The sequence below is a fragment of the Caloenas nicobarica genome, chromosome 1 (assembly GCF_036013445.1).
Source record: "Caloenas nicobarica isolate bCalNic1 chromosome 1, bCalNic1.hap1, whole genome shotgun sequence".
Taxonomy (NCBI): Eukaryota; Metazoa; Chordata; class Aves; order Columbiformes; family Columbidae; genus Caloenas; species Caloenas nicobarica.
The window spans coordinates 67121577-67140715 of NC_088245.1; the positions used below are offsets into that span (position 1 = coordinate 67121577).

Below are 19139 nucleotides of genomic sequence, written 5' to 3' on the forward strand. Positions count from 1 at the left end.
ATAGCCATGTCCTCTATGGGGTGACAGCTATGTACATGCTCAAAACTTCGCAGAGTTAGACCTTCTGAGAGTTACAAATACATTTCAGCTTATATTTTTTCCTCCTCTTTTTCTTTCACTCCATAAGATTTCATGACAAAGATAATCCAAAAGACTCAAACACATTCTCATATTTCATGGCCTCTGAAAGGCTAAAACATTCAATTTTGGTTTGCCTGCTTCTTCCTTTCTCCCCTATGGATTGTCAAATATTTGTATGCAACAGTCTGATGCTTCAAAAGGAAAAAAAAAAATAGAAGCAGTGCTGGGTTTATCATAAGGACAATGAAAACTGGAGACAAAACATATTTGGACATAAATATTGATATCCAATATTTTAAAAAAGGGCCAAAACTGGAATGTATTTTTTAAATGTGTTGTAAAATGTGTTAAACATTTAATTTGAGCAAGTAAAAGGTAACGCTGGAGTTTGAACTGCTATAAACCAGAATTTATTTATGTCAGCATGAAAGCATCACATCCTTGAGTGGATAAAAGTTATATAATTGTCAAATGAGAAGTAGGATACAGTAAAAATGTTAAATAAGATAAGAGCTATTAAGAAGTCAGTGACTCGATTCGCAGCTAACACTTGATTCAGGCTGAATAAGGGAAGAACAAATCACAGTTAATGACTTATAAGAATTAGGATACAAATTGTTTGGTTTAAATTAGGATACAAGTTGTTTGTCTTAAAGGAGATTTATCAGTTTCTTGCTCATAGAAATCAATGCAACACCAGGTGTACACCACAGCTGCACATCCAGCCCAGATATCTACATGCAGATGCCAACTTCTACCTACTGTTCTCCCCACTTTGACATATAGCACTGGATTTTATAGAAAAATCCAGATGGAGGTATAGTGCTGCTCCATTACTATAGTGCATGATTATTCGGTATTTACACAATGTTATGTTCTTGAACTCAGGAGGCACCTGAGGCATTTAATAGAAGTGGGAAGCTGGAAATCCTCTGTTTCCTTCCTTTTGTTGCAAGGACAGCAGTGGTTTAAAGAGCAGAGGCAGCAGATTTCCTTGTTCTACAGAAAAACAATCCTTAACAGTTAAATTCCCCAATATCTGTCACTACTGTGGTAGAAGTGTTACATTAGTTTGTCATTGTTATGATTTAGCATTAACAGTTAAAGAAGGTGAACAGGAGCTGTTCATTCTTTCCCATATTATTTCATCTTGCAGTCTTTCATCTCAGCCAACTACTCCTGAAGGGAATTGATATGTCTTTTGTTCAAATTCAAACATTATCTTGGTGACCATAATGAGGAGAAGCTTTCTGGTTTTTTTGTTTTAAATAGAAGTTTAGATTGTGAAACAATTATGCAACTAGATCTTTAAAAAGTCTTTTGTGACCACATGTTTAAAAGAGATTATGCAGCCAAACCGGGATTCTTGTTTTAAAGTGACTCAAACAATAAGGCCACACAAGGATAACAGCACTGTAAGTAGTTTTCAATAGATAAAAATAAAAATAATAATAATAAAATAACGTGTTATGCTCTTGTCTGAAGTTTTATATTTGAGGGTATGTAATAGAAATAAAACATTTCAAAACGTCCACATAAAAGTGCTCACCATGCTTCAGATCGAAGAGTAATATTAAGAGATTAAGCACATTTATTGCTAACTAGAAAAACATATCAACATACCATATGAAGATAATAATACGCAAAAGATTGCTTCAGTTTCTAATATATGCTACCTAAATATAAATTTTACAAGCAACAGACAATAGCAAGCCAGCAGAATAGTAAGAATTCCAAAACCCCAAACTCTCCCATCAGTGCAACTACATCAGGACAGCCTGAAAACCAGTTGCACACTTGCCAGCACAGCTAGATGGGGAACCACATCCATGCTGCTTCTGGAAAGCTTATGCTGTGGGAGTTGCGCATCTTGCTCCTGGCATTGTCAAACTTAGTGCATGGGGCTAAAGGTGTCAGCACCACCATTAGAGAGACCGTAAAGAAACTCTAATACCAGCAACCACAGGAGCGTAACAGTTTTCAAAGAGCAGGTACGCTGCTTTGGCCAGGTGTTCTGCACTGGAGCCTAAGGTCTGCATGAGTAAGCTCACTGTGAGTATCAAGACATCAATTTACATCATGCAATTATAGTTAAGATTTCCAAATCGCTTACACAGAAACACACAATCTGCAAATGCACTTGGACTAGTTTGTGTCATTTTTTTTTCTCAACTTAGACTTACAGTCTGGCTGCAAGCAAATAGGAGTATCCATTTCTTCTACCAATTTTGTAGCTGTTTTGTACAAAAGTCCTTCCTCTGCAGGTCCTCCAAACCAGGACAGCCCTTCTTGAATAGTTGACTTTTGCCTCAAAGGCACGCATTTCACTTTCAAATCCTATCCGAAACCTACTTTTTCCCCCTTGGCCTATCTCTCTTAATCCTCTTCTCTTTACTACATTATATACTGCATAAGGTAAATGTACTTGATATCATTACAGCATTATATGTAATTCATTATTTAACTCTGAAAGCCTATTATGCCACTTTTCAACATGCCACTGATTCAGTGAAGCACTGTGTTACATTTCAATATGGAAGACATTAAAGGAGGCGAATCTCTAGCACTACTTCTGTTAAAACTACCCAACACCTTCCATTATTAAGATACTGTTTTCAGCTGCTTTTAATTGTGATTGTACCAGTTCATACTACAGTTTTCTAGGCTTGCTTCTCTCTCAAGCTGAGTATTTGTACACTATTTAAGACAAAACTCTTTAACAATATCCATTGATTTATCCCAGTTCAAAACCAACCAAACCTCAACAATGATTTTCTTTAGTGATCACATTCTTTGCGATGAGGTCATATGAACTGCCAAATGTGGCCTGTGTCAGAATTTTGTCTTTTGCCTTGCCTACCCACTTAAATTTGGCCAGATTGGCTTTTAAAAATCTCCATCTGCACAGGCTTCACAGAGCCTTGCTAAGACTTAACACCCAAACTGTTATTACAAATACTAATCAGGCATCTTACAGTTTCTGCAGACCAGAATGTGTCACATCCATAGAGCTGAGAAAGGGCTACAAAGGCTTTCAAGGACCCAGGTAAATAACTGTTCTCAACTGGTCTGAATCAAGCCAGAATAAAGCAACTGAACTTTGAGTTGGGGCTGCTCTCTCAGTATTTCTGCCGCTGGAATCCAGACATTATTGGGAAGTACACTACTGGTTTTAAAAGTAAAAGGGCTAAGGCAAACCAGGGACAGGCTCAGACTGGGAGACCAATGTGTTGAGAGTGGAGTTGGAAAATAAGAAAGATGCTGAAAGGAGCACTAGGATTCCTTGTTTACAGAAACTAGGTTCAGGAGCAGAAAGGAATCTGAGACTAGAATTAACAAGAGAAGTGGTCAGGGAGCCAAAGCTGAGTGAGGATAGCACTGAGATCAAATGGCAAAACAGATGAGTAACATATGAAACCACTACGGATGGGGAGACTGCAATTACGAGTAAAACAGGAAAGCAAAAGAGACAGGTCTGATGGAAGCTGGGCTGGAAGGAGAAAAATTACTTGGCAAAGCAAAGATGAATGTAATTAATTTAATGAATTTGAAAAGCAACAAAAACATGAGGACATGCAGACATGAGAGATCTCAGATCAGATCAAGACATGGTAAACAAGAAGCACAGACTGGGTGAGGACACTGGGACCACTGGTATAAAGAAAAGCAGAAGGCTGGGATTTGATTTGGACTCAACAGCAAGCCCTGTGTAGGACAGAAAACTGCTAATGAAATTGTAGAAAGATAAGAAACCTTAAGTATGGACTCTAAATCTGGCAAAGAAAACAGAAATGGAACTGAAAAAGATAATGATAGCTGAGATGGAGGGAGGTTCAAAAGGAGGCACTGTTGGAAGAAAAAGCTAGGAAAAAAACCCCTTTTCCCAAAGATACAGAAGAGACTTTTGAGTACATGCATTTCTAGAGTCTGGAATAGAACTCAGCATTCCTCTGTTGTGGGCGAGCTCCTCTGAATGGCTCTGCCAAACTTTCCCAATCCTGTCTTCACTTGCTCCACAGAGAGAACCACCTCTTGCCACTGCTGATTACCCAGACAACTCAAGCAGCAGAGGCCTGCCCAGGAACCCAACAGGTCCTGCTAGTAACGCATATAGGCATTAATTTCTGCTTTACTAGTTTCGTCTTCACAAAGCCTAGGAAATGACATTATTACATTAAAAGAAAGATGCAAAGGCTGCAAGTATTGAAAGTTTAGAGTCACCATCAAATTAATTCAACACGCACAAGTAAAATGGCATGATGCAGTCCTATGCTCTTCTCTGCAGAAATTAAATCCTCCATCAGTGCAAAGAAACGAAGCCTCTATCCTACATTTTTACACTTGTTCAGTTAGTGACCACTGGCTTGGAATTGTTTGCTACAGATTTTATTCTTTTCTTTACAGTCGTTTCTACAGCATTCCCTGTAATGGTCTGTGTGACGTAAGGCGCTGACTACCTTCATGATGAAAGCAGAAACCAACCCACTTTACAGGTGGGGAAATTGAGACAGCAATTTACCCAAGGCCATACAGTTTGCCAACACCAGAACCAGCAGACAAGCTTGAATGTCTTGCTCTCAAAGCCAGTGCTTGTTCTTCTACATTGTACTTCACTACTGCTAGAAATGCTGAGTATCAGTCTCTCCCTACTAGAGGCAGGGCTTCTGGGGACTTTGGGAAAGGTTAAACCTAAATTCCATCATAATCAACTTCCTTAGCATCACATAGGTCAGTGATTCATAATCTTTCTGGAGAAAGTCCTCAAAGACTTTTTGGAACAATCTCCTTTCTTCTTCTCTGCATCCTGACTCCAGTCCCTTTCCAGCCTCCTCAGCTCCTCTCTTCCAGCTTCTGTCACTTACTCCTCACTTTTCAAATTCTATGACTTCCTCCAGCTGTAGCAGTGCTGGCATGAGGCCCAATCTAATAAACCTATCAGAATTTATTAGCTTGGTATCCAGTCTATCCTGCCCTGTACCTCACCCCTAGTGTTAGCATATCTCATTACTGTGTTCAGTTACTAGTTGGGAACTGTCACACAGGAGGACTATAGCAATGACACAAGACAACCAAAAGCTTTTGTGCAGTATTCTTCCTTATCCTTATCCAGAAAAGCTATCCTTTCTTTTCCTGACCCCCTCGCCCCCACTTTGCTCTCTGACATTTTCTGACTTTGCACAGGAAAAATTGAGAGACTGCTCAATATGCTGACTCCAGAATTCTCTGATATAAAGAAATGCTGAGTTTGTCATGCGAGTATCTAGAAATGTAATACATATATATATATAACCTCATCCACACCTTTTGTGTCAGTCTGCTGCAAATGCAAAGAAGATTAAAAACAGTTTCTTCTTTTCTTTGTACAGGAATCACCTGCTCAGCTGAGTACTATCATAATCACCTGTTAATAAAGCAGCCATATCTTCCTGAAATGCAAGCCCCCTTTCCATAGGCAGGCATTCCCACAAACACTGACAAGCAAACAGAAATCCCATCTTTCCTTTTCACAGGGTCCTATTTCAGGTTTAACAGTTTAGTCTGAAGGTGACATCCCATTATGAGCTCACACATAAACATATGAGATCATTTTTTAAATTTAACTAGTGTACAACAGGATTTCCTTCCTGTAATAAGGACAAGGGAGGGAAAGCAGAGCTCTCAAAACACCACAAGGAATCTTCTCCTATTTATCCAAAGCATAAACAACTGACTGAGTCGTCATCCATGGAACGTGTTGTAAACCTTGGTCTTAACCTCATTATGTTATCACCATGCTGTGACATTGACCAGGCTTGTGCCATTTGCAATTGCCAGTAAAGTGACAGAAGCATTTTCCTCTCAGCTTCCTATCTTAGACAGTCTATAGTTTTATTCCTAAATGCACGTTATCTCTGTTCTAATGCATAATTGCAGGGATAACAAGCAGAAAGCCTCCATATCAGTTACAGCCTCTCACGCAGGCTAACTTTAATTCCATTCAAACTAGCTCCAAATTTCCTGACTGCATCAAGAGAATGCATAATTGTTCTTTGCACAGGGTCATGCATGAGCTTTCTTTACTTGTAAATTTAAGCAAAGTCTCAGCAGAGTTCATTAATACAAAAAAAATTTTGCACCCTCCTTTCGTGCTAGTTCAATAGTTTTCCGGTGAACACACTGTAGAAGTAAAACATAAAAACTGCTGAAGACAACTTCAAGCATTTGTTATTACTACATTATATTGCTCTGGCATTTATCTTAAAACCAGTGACAAAGAGACTGCATTGAGCATAAAAATACAAAATCTGGGGTTTAGTATAAATGTGCAATTGAAAAATGAAAGTGCTTCACAGTCAAAATTACTATCCCTAGACTTGGTAAAAACGGCTTGAGGATTTACAGGAATTATCATAATAGGAAGCCAGATTGCAGAGAACCAGTCAGAACATCCACACGGTATGGGGCATAAGCTTGTAATACAGAACAGCTAGTCACAACTCCTTGCTAACACAAAAGAGAAGAAATTATTTATTAGACTTTTCTGTATTTAGTTCCAGTGCTCATACTAATTACTGTGGTATCATATCAGATAGGTCTTGCACCTAAAGACAAGACTTAGTTAACTGGAGATATGACTATGGGTTACTGGTTTTGTACAGGTAAATGAGGCGTGTGTCTCTTCAAAACTTATGTGGAAGACATACAGCAACAAGTCTGCCTTATTTGACCAACGGCTGATCACATCTGTGAAATTCATACAGTGCAAGTATTTATCAAAACATCATTTAGCTATCATTTTTCTACTTTTACAGAGAGAAGGAAATCAGTCACTCACACGATTCAGAATTCCTTTCTCTTCTCTCACTGTTCTTTACTCCATTAGCTTGTTAAAAACTGATTGAATTTTTACCTCAACTCCCAAAGAAAACATTGTTTGAAAGTTATGATGAAACCTAGAGAAGGAATGCTTGGATCCTAAGGGAAAAGTGGCAGCTTATTGGAAAACTGTTGCAGTGTCACTTTCAGACCTTGTAAAACGGTTACTGCCCATCACATGTTTTCTGTAGATAGTTTCTTCATGTCTCAGGAAGTTAAGGATGGCTCAGGAAACCAGGGGTGTGGGAGTTTCTGTGGCAGCCTTACCCCTAAATCAACTAGATTGCAAAACAAATGAATCAAGAGTTCTTACACAAGTGAAAATTTCTTTGGGGCAGCTAGGAAGATTCTATATGCATTCAGACTCACACTTCTGCACTGTACACACATCTGTGGACATTATTAACCTACATGCACATATTGCAGACATACACTCCTTTCCTGTTTCACATAATAGCCTTTGGAGCTCTAGATTTCATGGCTTCAAAAGAAATCTGATGGCAAAATATATGCCCGCAGGTAGAAAAAAAAAAATGTTAAAAAAAAAAATCAGGTGAGCACATGAGCTTTTACATGAACATATTAAACCCAACTTCTTTCTAGTCACTTCCCTGTACAGTTTGGCTCTTTCAGAATAAGGTCCCACTCCTCTGCAATTCTTGCTGCCTGGAATATCTTTCTTTTAACTCTGAGTTCTATCTGTTTTTTCATCCCATTCAAAGAAACACAAGTAACACATTTTTTCACCTTTATCACCAATTTACCTCCAGTACCCCTCCCTATTGCTCAGTACTTCACTCACTAATCACGACATGCAACTCGTCACAATTCTGTGAAAAATTTCAGAATGCAGTATACAAAATATACTCAAAAAGTTTGTTTCCCAGCTGCAGTATATACATGGCAAGATATATGTATATCACCCTCAGAAAACAATGAAGAACACCACCACCACAACATAAAAAAAACCAATCACCACAAACAGGGACTACCCCGAGATCACAGAACCAAAGGCTACTGAGCAGTCAGACCTCCAAGATTTTGTCTGTAGTGTAAAAGAGAGTCTTAATTCCACCAGTGCAAGCCACTAATGGGGTAGTAAGTACCCCATTTCCCATTTTTAACTACTCTTTCCCTTAACACCCAAAGAACAAAGTGTAATCAGGCAGACTCCCCATTTTACTTTCTTCTCCTCTTACTTCTGTGAGGCAGTTTAGATAAATTAGCAATGCCTCCTCATTGTCGAGGCAGTTACATTCCTAAATTTCGCCAAGATGATAATTCTTGCTTGACTGGGGTTTTTTAAATCCTACTCACAAATTACATGACTGTTTTGATAGATCGACCAAATGATGCAAAAAATGTCTTGGAAAACAGATGCAGAATAGCAGCTCAGCTCACAAGGTGCAGATATTTTCCCATAGTAGAACAGTTTCAATACACCTCATTTAGTTATGAATGTACTCCTAACCTTGTATTAGCCAGCAACCTCATCACTGAAATAAAGTAAATACCCACACTCAATTAAATTCAAGAAAAATTAAGAGTCTCTAACCTTCAACTCTGCTTTGTTTTCCTCTTTCAACCTTGCAAGTCAGAACGTGCAACAAACAACATAGCAACTTTTATAATCAGCAGATCGATTTGACCTGCCTTTTTTTAAAATAAAAGATATTCACTTTTGAAAGGTGCCATAATGAAGTGTTTTGAACATACACACCACAGTTCATCATTGTTAAACACTAGATCAAAGTAACAAAGAGATAACAGCAAAAGAGAAACAAGACCAACTCATATGTTCTGTAAATACAGAGAACAGTTAAAACTTGACAGTTACTTATCTCCTCTTGCTCCTATTTTTAAGCTTCTTTAAGGAGTTACAGTGGAAAAGCACAACACTATCTTTTCTCTTTTTAAAAAAACAAAAAAAAAAAAACCAAAAAAACAAACAAACAAAAAACCACAGAAGTACTGTTCCAGCAAAGTTCTGAAGTGCATGATTTGTTTTATACAACTTCAAGGGATATTTAACCAAACGACTGACTTCCACGAACAGCATGGATCATTTTGACTACAATGTCTGTCAGCCATCCCAATTATCCCTACTTTGGAAGTATGGCTTTTGTTTTCTCCTGTTGCTCTAAAATTTCTTCAGTCTCAATAAATTTTAATCAGGAAATAGCATCCCAACTCTTAAACTGTGGGAGCAAGTTTTCATCCTGATTCAAAGAGACAAGTAGGAAATTTGTTCACACATGAGAGGAAGAAAAATATTTTCTGCTAATCCAGTGAATCGTGTTCCAGAGCTGTTTTGTGTTGTGCCCTTACTGAACAGAATTCTTTGCTGATTTCATGCTAAGCCAAAAGTAAACACTCTTGCCTTTTTATATGGACAGCTCTATCCCAAAGTACCAACATTATCATCAGTGGTGACAGAGGAAAAGCTTTCCCCAACAAGATAAAAAAAAAAAAAAAAAAAACACACCACTACACGAACACCACAACAAAACCCACCACACACGACAAAAAACCAACACAAATTCAAATCCACAAACATTGTCCAACCAAATGTGCCTGTGAAATCTAAGTGTTAATGTACTTCCTAGAAATCAGTCATCAAGTTGTGCTCTCGTATATCCATTGAGATGAAGACAGTATCAAATTCTCCATGGCACTTTAAGACAAAAACCACCATATAACCTATGATTAAAAGATTTCTTCTGTAAATACCTGCAGTTTAAAACTTACCAAGCACTTTTGCAGCATGCAGAGGTTTGTTAATGAAAATATCACATACAGCACCCACACAATTTTTTGAACGTTCTTTTCTAAAACCAGCTCAACTGAAACAGGTGCTAACACGAACAGAGGAGATATGGAACTCAAAACCAATTTTTAGTTTATTATGTTTCATCTTTGGTGGACATATTTATGTTCCCTAACTTCAACAGTCTCTCTGGTCACTTTTAAGAAGGATTTTCAAAATAGTAAGACTAAACACCATCAAGGACTTACCAGATTGGAATTGGTGGCATTGGAATCATCTTCTGGAAAGGGGATATAGATAGCTAAGGCCACACAATTGGCAAAAATAGTCAGTAAAATAATTATTTCAAATGGTCTGAGGAATGGAGTTAAGGAAATTGTTCCAAAACGTGCATACACAAATAAAATGTAAAAAAAAAAAAAAAAAAAAAAAAAATCAAAAAGAGAAGATTTATAAGAATTCTGTTTAAAGAAAACATTCCAAGCCCCTTGTATTCTGAAAAGAAACATATGCCTTTTTAAGTGCTTTTAGGAGCTCCCAGCCAAGAATCTTCCTAATATGTCGAAAGCAGTGTAGGCCAGTCGCGTGCCAGAGTAAACACAGATTTCTTTAAAGTTTTTTCTTCTATTTATTTAAATTGCATTTTCTCTATTTTCCTTCAAGTGTGGCTATACTATTTTTAATAGCAGAAGCCTGTTCTAGAAGGAATGTCATCTTTCCTCTTATGATTAGTTTCTCTGTCTTTTCCATCTGCATTTACAAATCCTGAAACAATTTTAACAGAAGTTTTGTTTTTGTTTTTTGCTGTTGTTGTATTTTTTCCCCCTTTCTCAATCTCTTTCTCATCTCAAACACAAGGGCCCAAAAATACATACATACGTTTAGTTAGAAGGCACATAAATGATGATACAGTTTAAGGGAAAAAAAAAAAAAAGTCTTTGTCTAAAACGTGCTTATACTGCACACTGAAAAAAAACCCAACACACCACACACCAAACAAAACAAACACACAAACAAACCAACCAAACAACACCACCACCACAATAACACATGCCTACACAGTATATTAGGAACTCCAGGAAGCTAAGAGTTCCAGAGTTCCTTATGACATAGGAACTAGCACCCATTCAGGGGCGTTTCAGCCTGGCATAAATGGGAAGTCCCACTGACTTTCCATTGGAATCCAAAAGCGTTTTTCTACTGACCAATTTGCTGGTACTGTACTTTATCTACCTGTGTGGACTCCTTAACCTTAATTGCTGTGAAGTGTCTCCAAATTCAGACTAGAGCCCAGATTTATGGTCTGTCTACATCTATTTGCCTGCAAGAATATCCTGGAGGCTAGGTCTGGAGTAACTCACCAGTAGTCTGGAAGGAAACGAAGAGCAGGATAGGACAAGGAGAATACCAAGTAAAACCTGTGCCATAGAGTATATTTGAGTACAAATTGATCTACAATGGGACTGGCTTTGCAGCATTGCCAAATGTCAACACAGCATGTATGATTTTGGTCAGCAGACTACTGTTCTTGGCAGGTTTTAGCAGGAAAGAACTGGAGATCAGGATGTGAAGTGGCCTGAACTGCAAGATATACACAAATCCCAGTCACCTGACCAATGTATATGCTCAGATACATTCTGCATTTCACATATGGAAGAGTCAACGGGTTCCAAGCTTGCCAGACTACCATGCTTAAGACTATGAATAATAGGAGATATGTGATAATATGGAGGAAGAAGAGCAGATCAGTGTAGGTAGACTACCTGTGAAATCAACAGGAATTTTCAGATACCTCAGGCTGGATATATAGTGTTTACTGCAAAAAAAACCTGAATTTTCATAGGCTTTCCTTTTCTTAATTGCTTTTTTCCTAGATTTTGTTTTTCACAGGATTATTATCTATTAAATTATCACTGTTTATGCATTTTTGCTTCTCTTTTCACACTGTAAAGATATTATGCTATAAAATCTACAGATACATTGCACACACAGCAGAAAATTAAATTCACAGCTAAATCTTTGCAAAATAAGGTAATTACTTAATTTCATATTTTCTTATATGCAATTGCACCTTCAGGCCCTTAATGCTATAATGTTTGGGTAAGAAACCACAGAAGTACCATTTGATATTTTTTTAATATCTACTATGCGTAGACTTTGCTTCAGCAAATTAAGCTAAACTTTTCTCGGTAGTTTTTAGCAATTAGGAAAAGCCAGAGTACAGAATAAAATTAAACCTAATGAAAACCCTTTGATATCGTTACATGTCATTGAAGTGTTCCACATTTATAAACACCACATGTCCAATGAGAGGTTATGATCGGGGTGGGGGGGCGGATACTGCCATCAACTCACCTAAAACCAAACAAAACCAAAAAAAGCAAGCATCAGCATCTTTGGATTCCTTTAATCACATTGTTTCGTCCTCTCTTGATCTCAGCAGTGCTGTATCCTGTTTTACATCACAACACTCCCATCATTCATTGCTGATCTTATTCATTTATCAAATGTCATTCTGTGCTCTTTTTCTAAAGACATGTGGTTACTGGGGCGCTAGCAAGTAAACCAATATTCAGCTTCATCCTGTTAGTCATCATCCATCATCTTATGCTTAAAGTATCATAGCTATGCCAGAAGGGATAAAAAGTAGCAAACTTAATCAGGGGGATTAAAAATTAGCATCTAAAGAGGAAAGAAATAGGCAGGCAGGTAATTTAAGGACATGTAAGAATTGACAAGGGCATTTTTAATATGTTCTTCATCTGAAAAATATGCCCATGTCAGCAAGACCTAATATACTCATATTCTGTTTTGATCTTTCTAACATCCCACCAGGCCCCCAAAAGAACAATATTATCACATTGTCCTGAATGCCAACATTCATTTTTTATCATATTAACTACTGCCAAGTTCTGTACTGGCTTCCCTTGACGTGCTTATCTACCCCTAACAACATGGTTTTTCTTTTGTATTTACTGAAGAACCCCATTAGCTTGTGATTTACTGACAATTACTGTTCAGGGTTCGTCTTGGTTTCTCTTTGGGGAGGCGAGGGAGATATATTTTATTTCAGTTTGTGTTTCACACCAGATTCTTGAATTCCAGCTTGTGCTGATCAGACTTGGCTGACTAAAAAGCCTTTGCTCCTTCCACATGATGAAGCCAATGGCCAAACTTTCATTGACTCTCCAGGGAAGCAGCACTGACCCTTACATTCTGCAGTTCTGTTGTGTCAGTGGTTACCATCTATCATCTGTGACACAGTCTGTCTCTTGTTCAGACTACTAGATCTGGCACTGTACTGCATATGTAGGTGTTGCAGTATTACTCTAACTCTCTTTCTTTTTCCCTGCTTCCAGATAACCAATATCTATTACCATACATTAGTGAGTCTTATTAGTTTAAGAGGAATCCCAATATCATTATAAGACCTTAGCCCTCTTTCAGGGTCTTATCACATAGGCTTGGGTTTTTTCCTCCTCTGTTTGTCCCATTCTTTTCTCCATACTGTAGACAGTGTGATGCCAAGTGTTCAACAAGAAAAAGTGTACGATACAAAGTACCAGAGCTGTTTAACTGATGGCACCTCTTTAAGTACCTGCAAAGAAAAAGAAGGGAAAGCCAGCATCTGCTATTATATCAATCCCATGGAGTCAGTTTAGTTCTGGCCTCAGATATCTTGCATACGTCGCACCGATTTCAGCCTGGATCACATGTTTTTAAAAGAGCAAAATTCAACGCCTAACCTTTATAATTTAAACTTCTAGTGGTTTCTTACACAAAGGTATAGTTAGAGCTTCAGTCCTAAACTTTTTTCCCCCAGTAGAAATTCTGTTAAAACACCGAAAACTATTCATGTACTTTACATTCCCAGTGGTGCCTTTCAGCTTAGTGTATTGATTTCTTCACACTTATGAATAGTGCATGATGGGCACAAACAATTTGCTGTTTTCCAAATGAGAACATCGAAAAGGATATTTCCATTCGACGATGCTGATGCATGCCCTCCGGATGGGATTTTTCAGTGTTAAACACAGCAGTGCCCGGGGAGGACGCGTAGCTGTGGTGGTACCCTGTTTCTTCTGTTTCCCATACTGCTGCCGTTTTCTTTGCGTGGAGCTAGCTGTAGATATTGTTGCATTGCCAGCACTACCCATCAGTTTGGCTTGCCTGGCAGCATCAATCGCAGCTTGCCAGGAGAGAGCTGCCCCTGGAGTAGGGATGTGCTCCGGGGCAAGCCCTGCAGCTGCATTGGCATTCATGTTGGCATGAGCTGGACGGGGACTCCCATAGTTGGAACCTGTGAAAGGAGGAAAAAAAGAAAAAAAAAATTGTGAAGATATTTTTTAAACAGCAGAAAAGAGAAATAGTGTTTTTAAAAATCTTAAGTATCAGTAAAATCAATAGCTAAGGTTAAGTGTAGGATATCCACTTTCAAGATCACCTCAAGGTACAGTAAAATTTTGACAAGAGCTCTCTGCAAACAGTACATAGGTATAAGCCTAAGAACAGCCTGACTCAAAGGTACACTGAAGCAGAAATGAAAACACAAATGCACACTTCATGGCTTTTGTGCTCTGTAGGATGCTTTGTGGATAGTTTAGGCCAACAAACAAATATTTAGAAACTGGAACTGATTCCTGATCTTGATAAGCCAACTTGATAGCCACACTTACTTCAAATGTGTGTATTAATAAGAATGCTACAAGCTGGCAGTCCCAAGTTTTGCACCTGTTTTAGCCAAAACTGAGGGAGTATATGCCTTTGCCCGATCATAATAACAGCATATATGTCAGGTGACAGATGGCTGATATTTAGAGGGCCTTAGCAGTACAAAAAAATGAAAGTCACCCTTTCAAGTTAGTGCAGTTGATCCACTGTTTCAGTAAAGACAGTTAAGTCACTTATGCCTCTTCAATTAAGTTTTTTCAGTGACTCAAATTAAAACTTAAATAACTTCAAAATGAGTGAATTTTAAAACTTCAGAATAGACTCCCTTGCTCTTTGGAGTAGGCTTCAATTGAGATATGTGAGAACCTGTGAAAGATTAACTGAATTCTCAACCCAGACTTCACAGAAGAAAATATAACCACATTAGAAACGTGCAACATAAAATCTACACAAAGTCACAACAGCAAACTTCAATTAGGAAGAATGTCTTGTTTAGATATGTCCTATATTTTTAAGAGACTACTTATCTTTTCTATGGACTTGCAAGTTTGCCTGTGGCCCATATGTTGAGATAGGGGTGAAAGGAAGCCCAAATGGCCTGCAGATCTTATTCCTTCACAGGCTTTGAAACCAGTGTTCAGTTTCAAAACACTGCACACTCAAGAGATTGTGTTTGCCCTTACATCTGGTGAGCAGAGACTGATTCAGAAAGAGTGTACATGCCAGAGACAGGGAGCAGAAACCCAGTAAAGGAGTTAGATCACCTTTTACTTCAAAGCAAGCTCAAAGTCTACTACTGACCATGTTCCATTTTAGATTAATACAAAAATAGTTACTAAATAGATCAGACAGGCTTCTATACACTACTAGAAAAAGCAAAGGGATAAACACGACACCCTGTTTTCTTTAAAATATTGGATGACAGACATTCAAAACTAAGGAACTGGCGAACTGTTCTTGAACAGAAATAATTCCCGAAGATGTATATTTCATAGCTGGATGTGCAGCACCAAGATATCACAGCAACAACTGCACTACAGATTAATTAAAGCAGGTAAAATAAATACTATCACATTGATGCACAGAGTGCACCGTGATACACCTCTACCTAGAAAGCATGCAAGATTTGAAATTCATCTCACTGAATTGCAAAGAAGGACATGATAGAGTCAGATATTATTTTATGTCAGGCATCGCTATAAGATTTCCAGGCTGTTATAGTTTCATTGCATAGCAGGAAAATCTAGAGCTTATCTCTGCTCACTGAAAAACCTCCTAGTTGCGAACCAGCCAAAAGGAAGCTGATGAGTAATACAACTCTGATGTGAAAGGGAAAGCTGAAAGACACAAGAAATGGGATATAGTTAATTCACATCTCTCAGATTTTGAAACTGAAGAAAAAGCTTTCAGAATTGCACAGGCTAAGCAGATTTCCCTCAATGAAGCAGGCAATCAGCTGGCAGACAAACTTAGTTTTCTAAGACTAAGCAAATCGTACACAGCACTACTCATGGGATAGATATTTATTTTCAGATTAGTTCCAGATGCAGTTTTTCTCTTTAGCATCTATTTGACCTCCTTAGCCTAAGGCACGCTGGAAAGAAAAGGAAAAAAAAATTTACTCTAATTATTCTCCAACTCCTGCTCTTCTTTAATACCGACCCATTAGAGCAGCTAAGAAAGATGTGTGTTTTGCAATAAAAGCAAACTTGCTGATCCATCACCACAGTGTTCTTATCATGCTGACTAGACCATGTGGCCCTGAAAGTAAACAGCTGCTGCATTTTAGTGAAGACTTTTCTGCAATTTGGGAATGTGTCAAGTTCACCATTATTATTGCTTATTAATTAAGTTTCACATGAGCATTCAAGTTTATACATTTCGACTTTGATGCGCCAGCAAATTTAAGGATACAACTTCTGGTGGTTTCATTGCTTTTGTTTCCACCATGACCATCAGTTCCATAATAAAGTGCTTTGTCTCAAATTAATTTCAAAAGATGAGTCAGTAATGACAGATTTATATTAACAAATATTACAAATATTGATTACAGATAAGGATCTGTCTGTTTTATGAAGCTCAGAGACGGCAGACTCTATCTGTACTAAATAACTAATGGCAGTGGCAAATGACTTGATCCACAGGCAGTTTATAGAAATGGCTTAAGTTAAAGAGTGAAGCTCACACAGCTTCACAGAAAGTACATTCAAGAACTGAGCAATATATTTTCAAAGCCAGCATAGCCAAAGTTTTAGGGAGAAGTAAATTCTACCCTATCATCTAAACGCTTAATTCCTAGGAAGTAAGCAGAACACAATTCATATTGAACTTGTGAGGTACCATGCTAAATTTCACCTATAGCACTCATTTCTCCCCCATCAGAAAACTGTGATGCAACCTAAGAGCTGCAGTTACTGGATTTGCTATTTTTATTCTGCAATGTAGCAGTTAAAATACTTCACTCGATTTCCCCACTACAAATACAGTTTCACGATACCTAAATCACTTTTGTCATATTTGTTTATACTGTTATTAAGCTGGAAGTTGACCAGAAGTGGGAAATTGAGATTCAGCCCCCACCCAACTGCAATAACTCACTAAGCACTGCGATCCACAGTATCATCACCCTGCTAATCCCTACCACCCTTTGGCAAGAATTTGTACTGTTGACTATGTCCAGCTGGTGAAAAAAAACTCTTCTCTCCCAAGTAGTTCTGTGATATAGATCATGAGTTTAAGCATTTGAATAGTAATTAAAGGTAAAAGTCCATATAAGTGAACAAATTTGATGACGAAATCTTTGGGGGAGACTTTCATTTCTGTCAAAATGCAAATTTGCAGAACTACATAGAATACAAAAACAACAGAAATACAGGTCTCAAAACCAGAAATAAGTCAGAAAAGTAACAGATAAGGTTGCTAAACAACAGGAAATGGACCATGTTGCACAAAATACCTGATATTGTAAGCTTATAACTAAATCACCTAAATGCTCATCACCAAAAACACTATTAAAATATACAGTGATGATACTAATACCTTTACAAGTGCTATTTGCATTTTAATAACATCTACCCATCATGCCACGTATTAACTATCTCAAAAGCATCATTAAAAAAAAAAAGCAGTGATTATTTTAATATGAGAAGTGAGCAAGTTAATGACGCGATGGAATTGCGACTTTTGATTTTCTTGGCTTCATCTAGTTAGCCACACATTTATTTTAGATTAATTTGTGCTTAGATTAATCCTTTAAATGAAAATAGAGCTATGCCAATGTGGAGTGTCACCTTTTATTTTTTCCCCCATGAATTTAAAGACATCCAAATCCTAAAAGTGCAAGCCTTGAAACTGTGTTGCACAGCTGTATTTTTCCTGAAAGCAAAGGAGAGATGAGTACAGTAAAAGACAAAACTGGTTAAAACAGTGTCCTAACTGAATACTGAAAGAAAGCAAACAGAATGTAGGAAACTGGTCACAGTACTAAGGTCACATGCAAGACCAATTCAAGCACATAGGAAAAGAAGTTATAAAAGACTGAAGTGAGGAGTACCTAACAAGAAACATGAATAACAACACACATACACACACACCAAAAAATGGTCGGTGTATGAGATCTTCTTTTAATAAGAGGGAGAACATGGAAAATATCGATCCATTAACCAATGGAAAAAGGAGAGCATTTGACAGACGATTGTAAAAAGGCTTACATGACCTTTTTGCATCAATTTTTACTAAAAATCTATCAAGAGCCGGTGACTAGCACAATTAGTCCCCAAAACAGGTATCATTTCCTACTGTAAAAGGGAAACGAGATGTTAGAAAGTATTTAGATAATGTCCATCATTCCAGCTACCTAGGTACCATACTCTACAATATCCTAGGATATTTAAAGAGATTTCTGAAGTAATCTCAAAGCTGTTGGCTGCTAGTTTGAACTCATGGAAGACAGGAAAAGTCTCAGAAGAGTGAATAGAGTCCCCAGTTAAAAAAAGCAGGAAGAGGGGAAATGATGTGGATCTGCCAGGAATACATTGTGTCAAAGAAAATCAATTCCTTCCAGAACCAGGTAACGGAATTCACAGGCAAGTTGGAAGCAGTAACTGTCATGTCTCTTGACTTCATTAATAGTTTTAGGAGGTCTTGTATGACAATTTCACAAGGATGCTAGGCACATATGAGCAAGGAAAAAAAAAAAAGCTAAAATGAATACAAAACCAGTGGATGTCTGAGAGCAGTTATCATTGGTACAGTCTAAATTGGAGGACATGTCACATGCAGGTACCCAAGTGCCTGCCCTGGATATGATTCTGTTCAATATTTTCATTAATGTCCTGGATGACGAAATGGTGAATGGTGTTATTAAACAAGCAGGTAACTATGAAGCTGGGAGGTAAAGCAAATACACTGAAGGACAGGATTTGAATTCAAAATGAACTTCATTAATTGGAGAAAGTCTTAAAAATAGAATGGAGTTCAGCAGGGATAAATGCAAAGCATTTAAGCAAAATGAATCATCCGCCCAAATTATTTTCAGAAAAGCCTTGGGGCTTATACTGGATCCCCAACAGAACAGAAGTTGATATTGTCATACTGCCTTCTTCCCAATCATTGCAACGTAGCACATAAACAGGGATAAAAATCTATGCAACGCTACAAGAAATGCTTTTCAGCTCAGAACTGGCAGGGCTTCAGCTGAAACACAGTGGGCAGTTACAAGTTCCACACTTCAGGAAAGATGTGGCTCAGTTCAGGCTGCTCAGAA

General features: G+C 37.8%; 1 protein-coding gene across 3 annotated transcripts in view; it reads right to left on the reverse strand.

Moving 5' to 3' along the window:
* The window catches only part of CACNA1C (calcium voltage-gated channel subunit alpha1 C), a 485027-nt gene that overhangs the window by 393369 nt on the left and 72519 nt on the right, over window positions 1–19139 (reverse strand). For all 3 annotated transcript variants that reach the window (XM_065626926.1, XM_065626928.1, XM_065626927.1), the window contains exons 2-3: window positions 13680–14003; window positions 9952–10055 (exon numbers count right to left, since the gene is read on the reverse strand). In XM_065626926.1, coding sequence (XP_065482998.1) covers window positions 9952–10055; window positions 13680–14003 — 428 coding nt within the window. The remainder of the gene's footprint in view (window positions 1–9951; window positions 10056–13679; window positions 14004–19139) is intronic.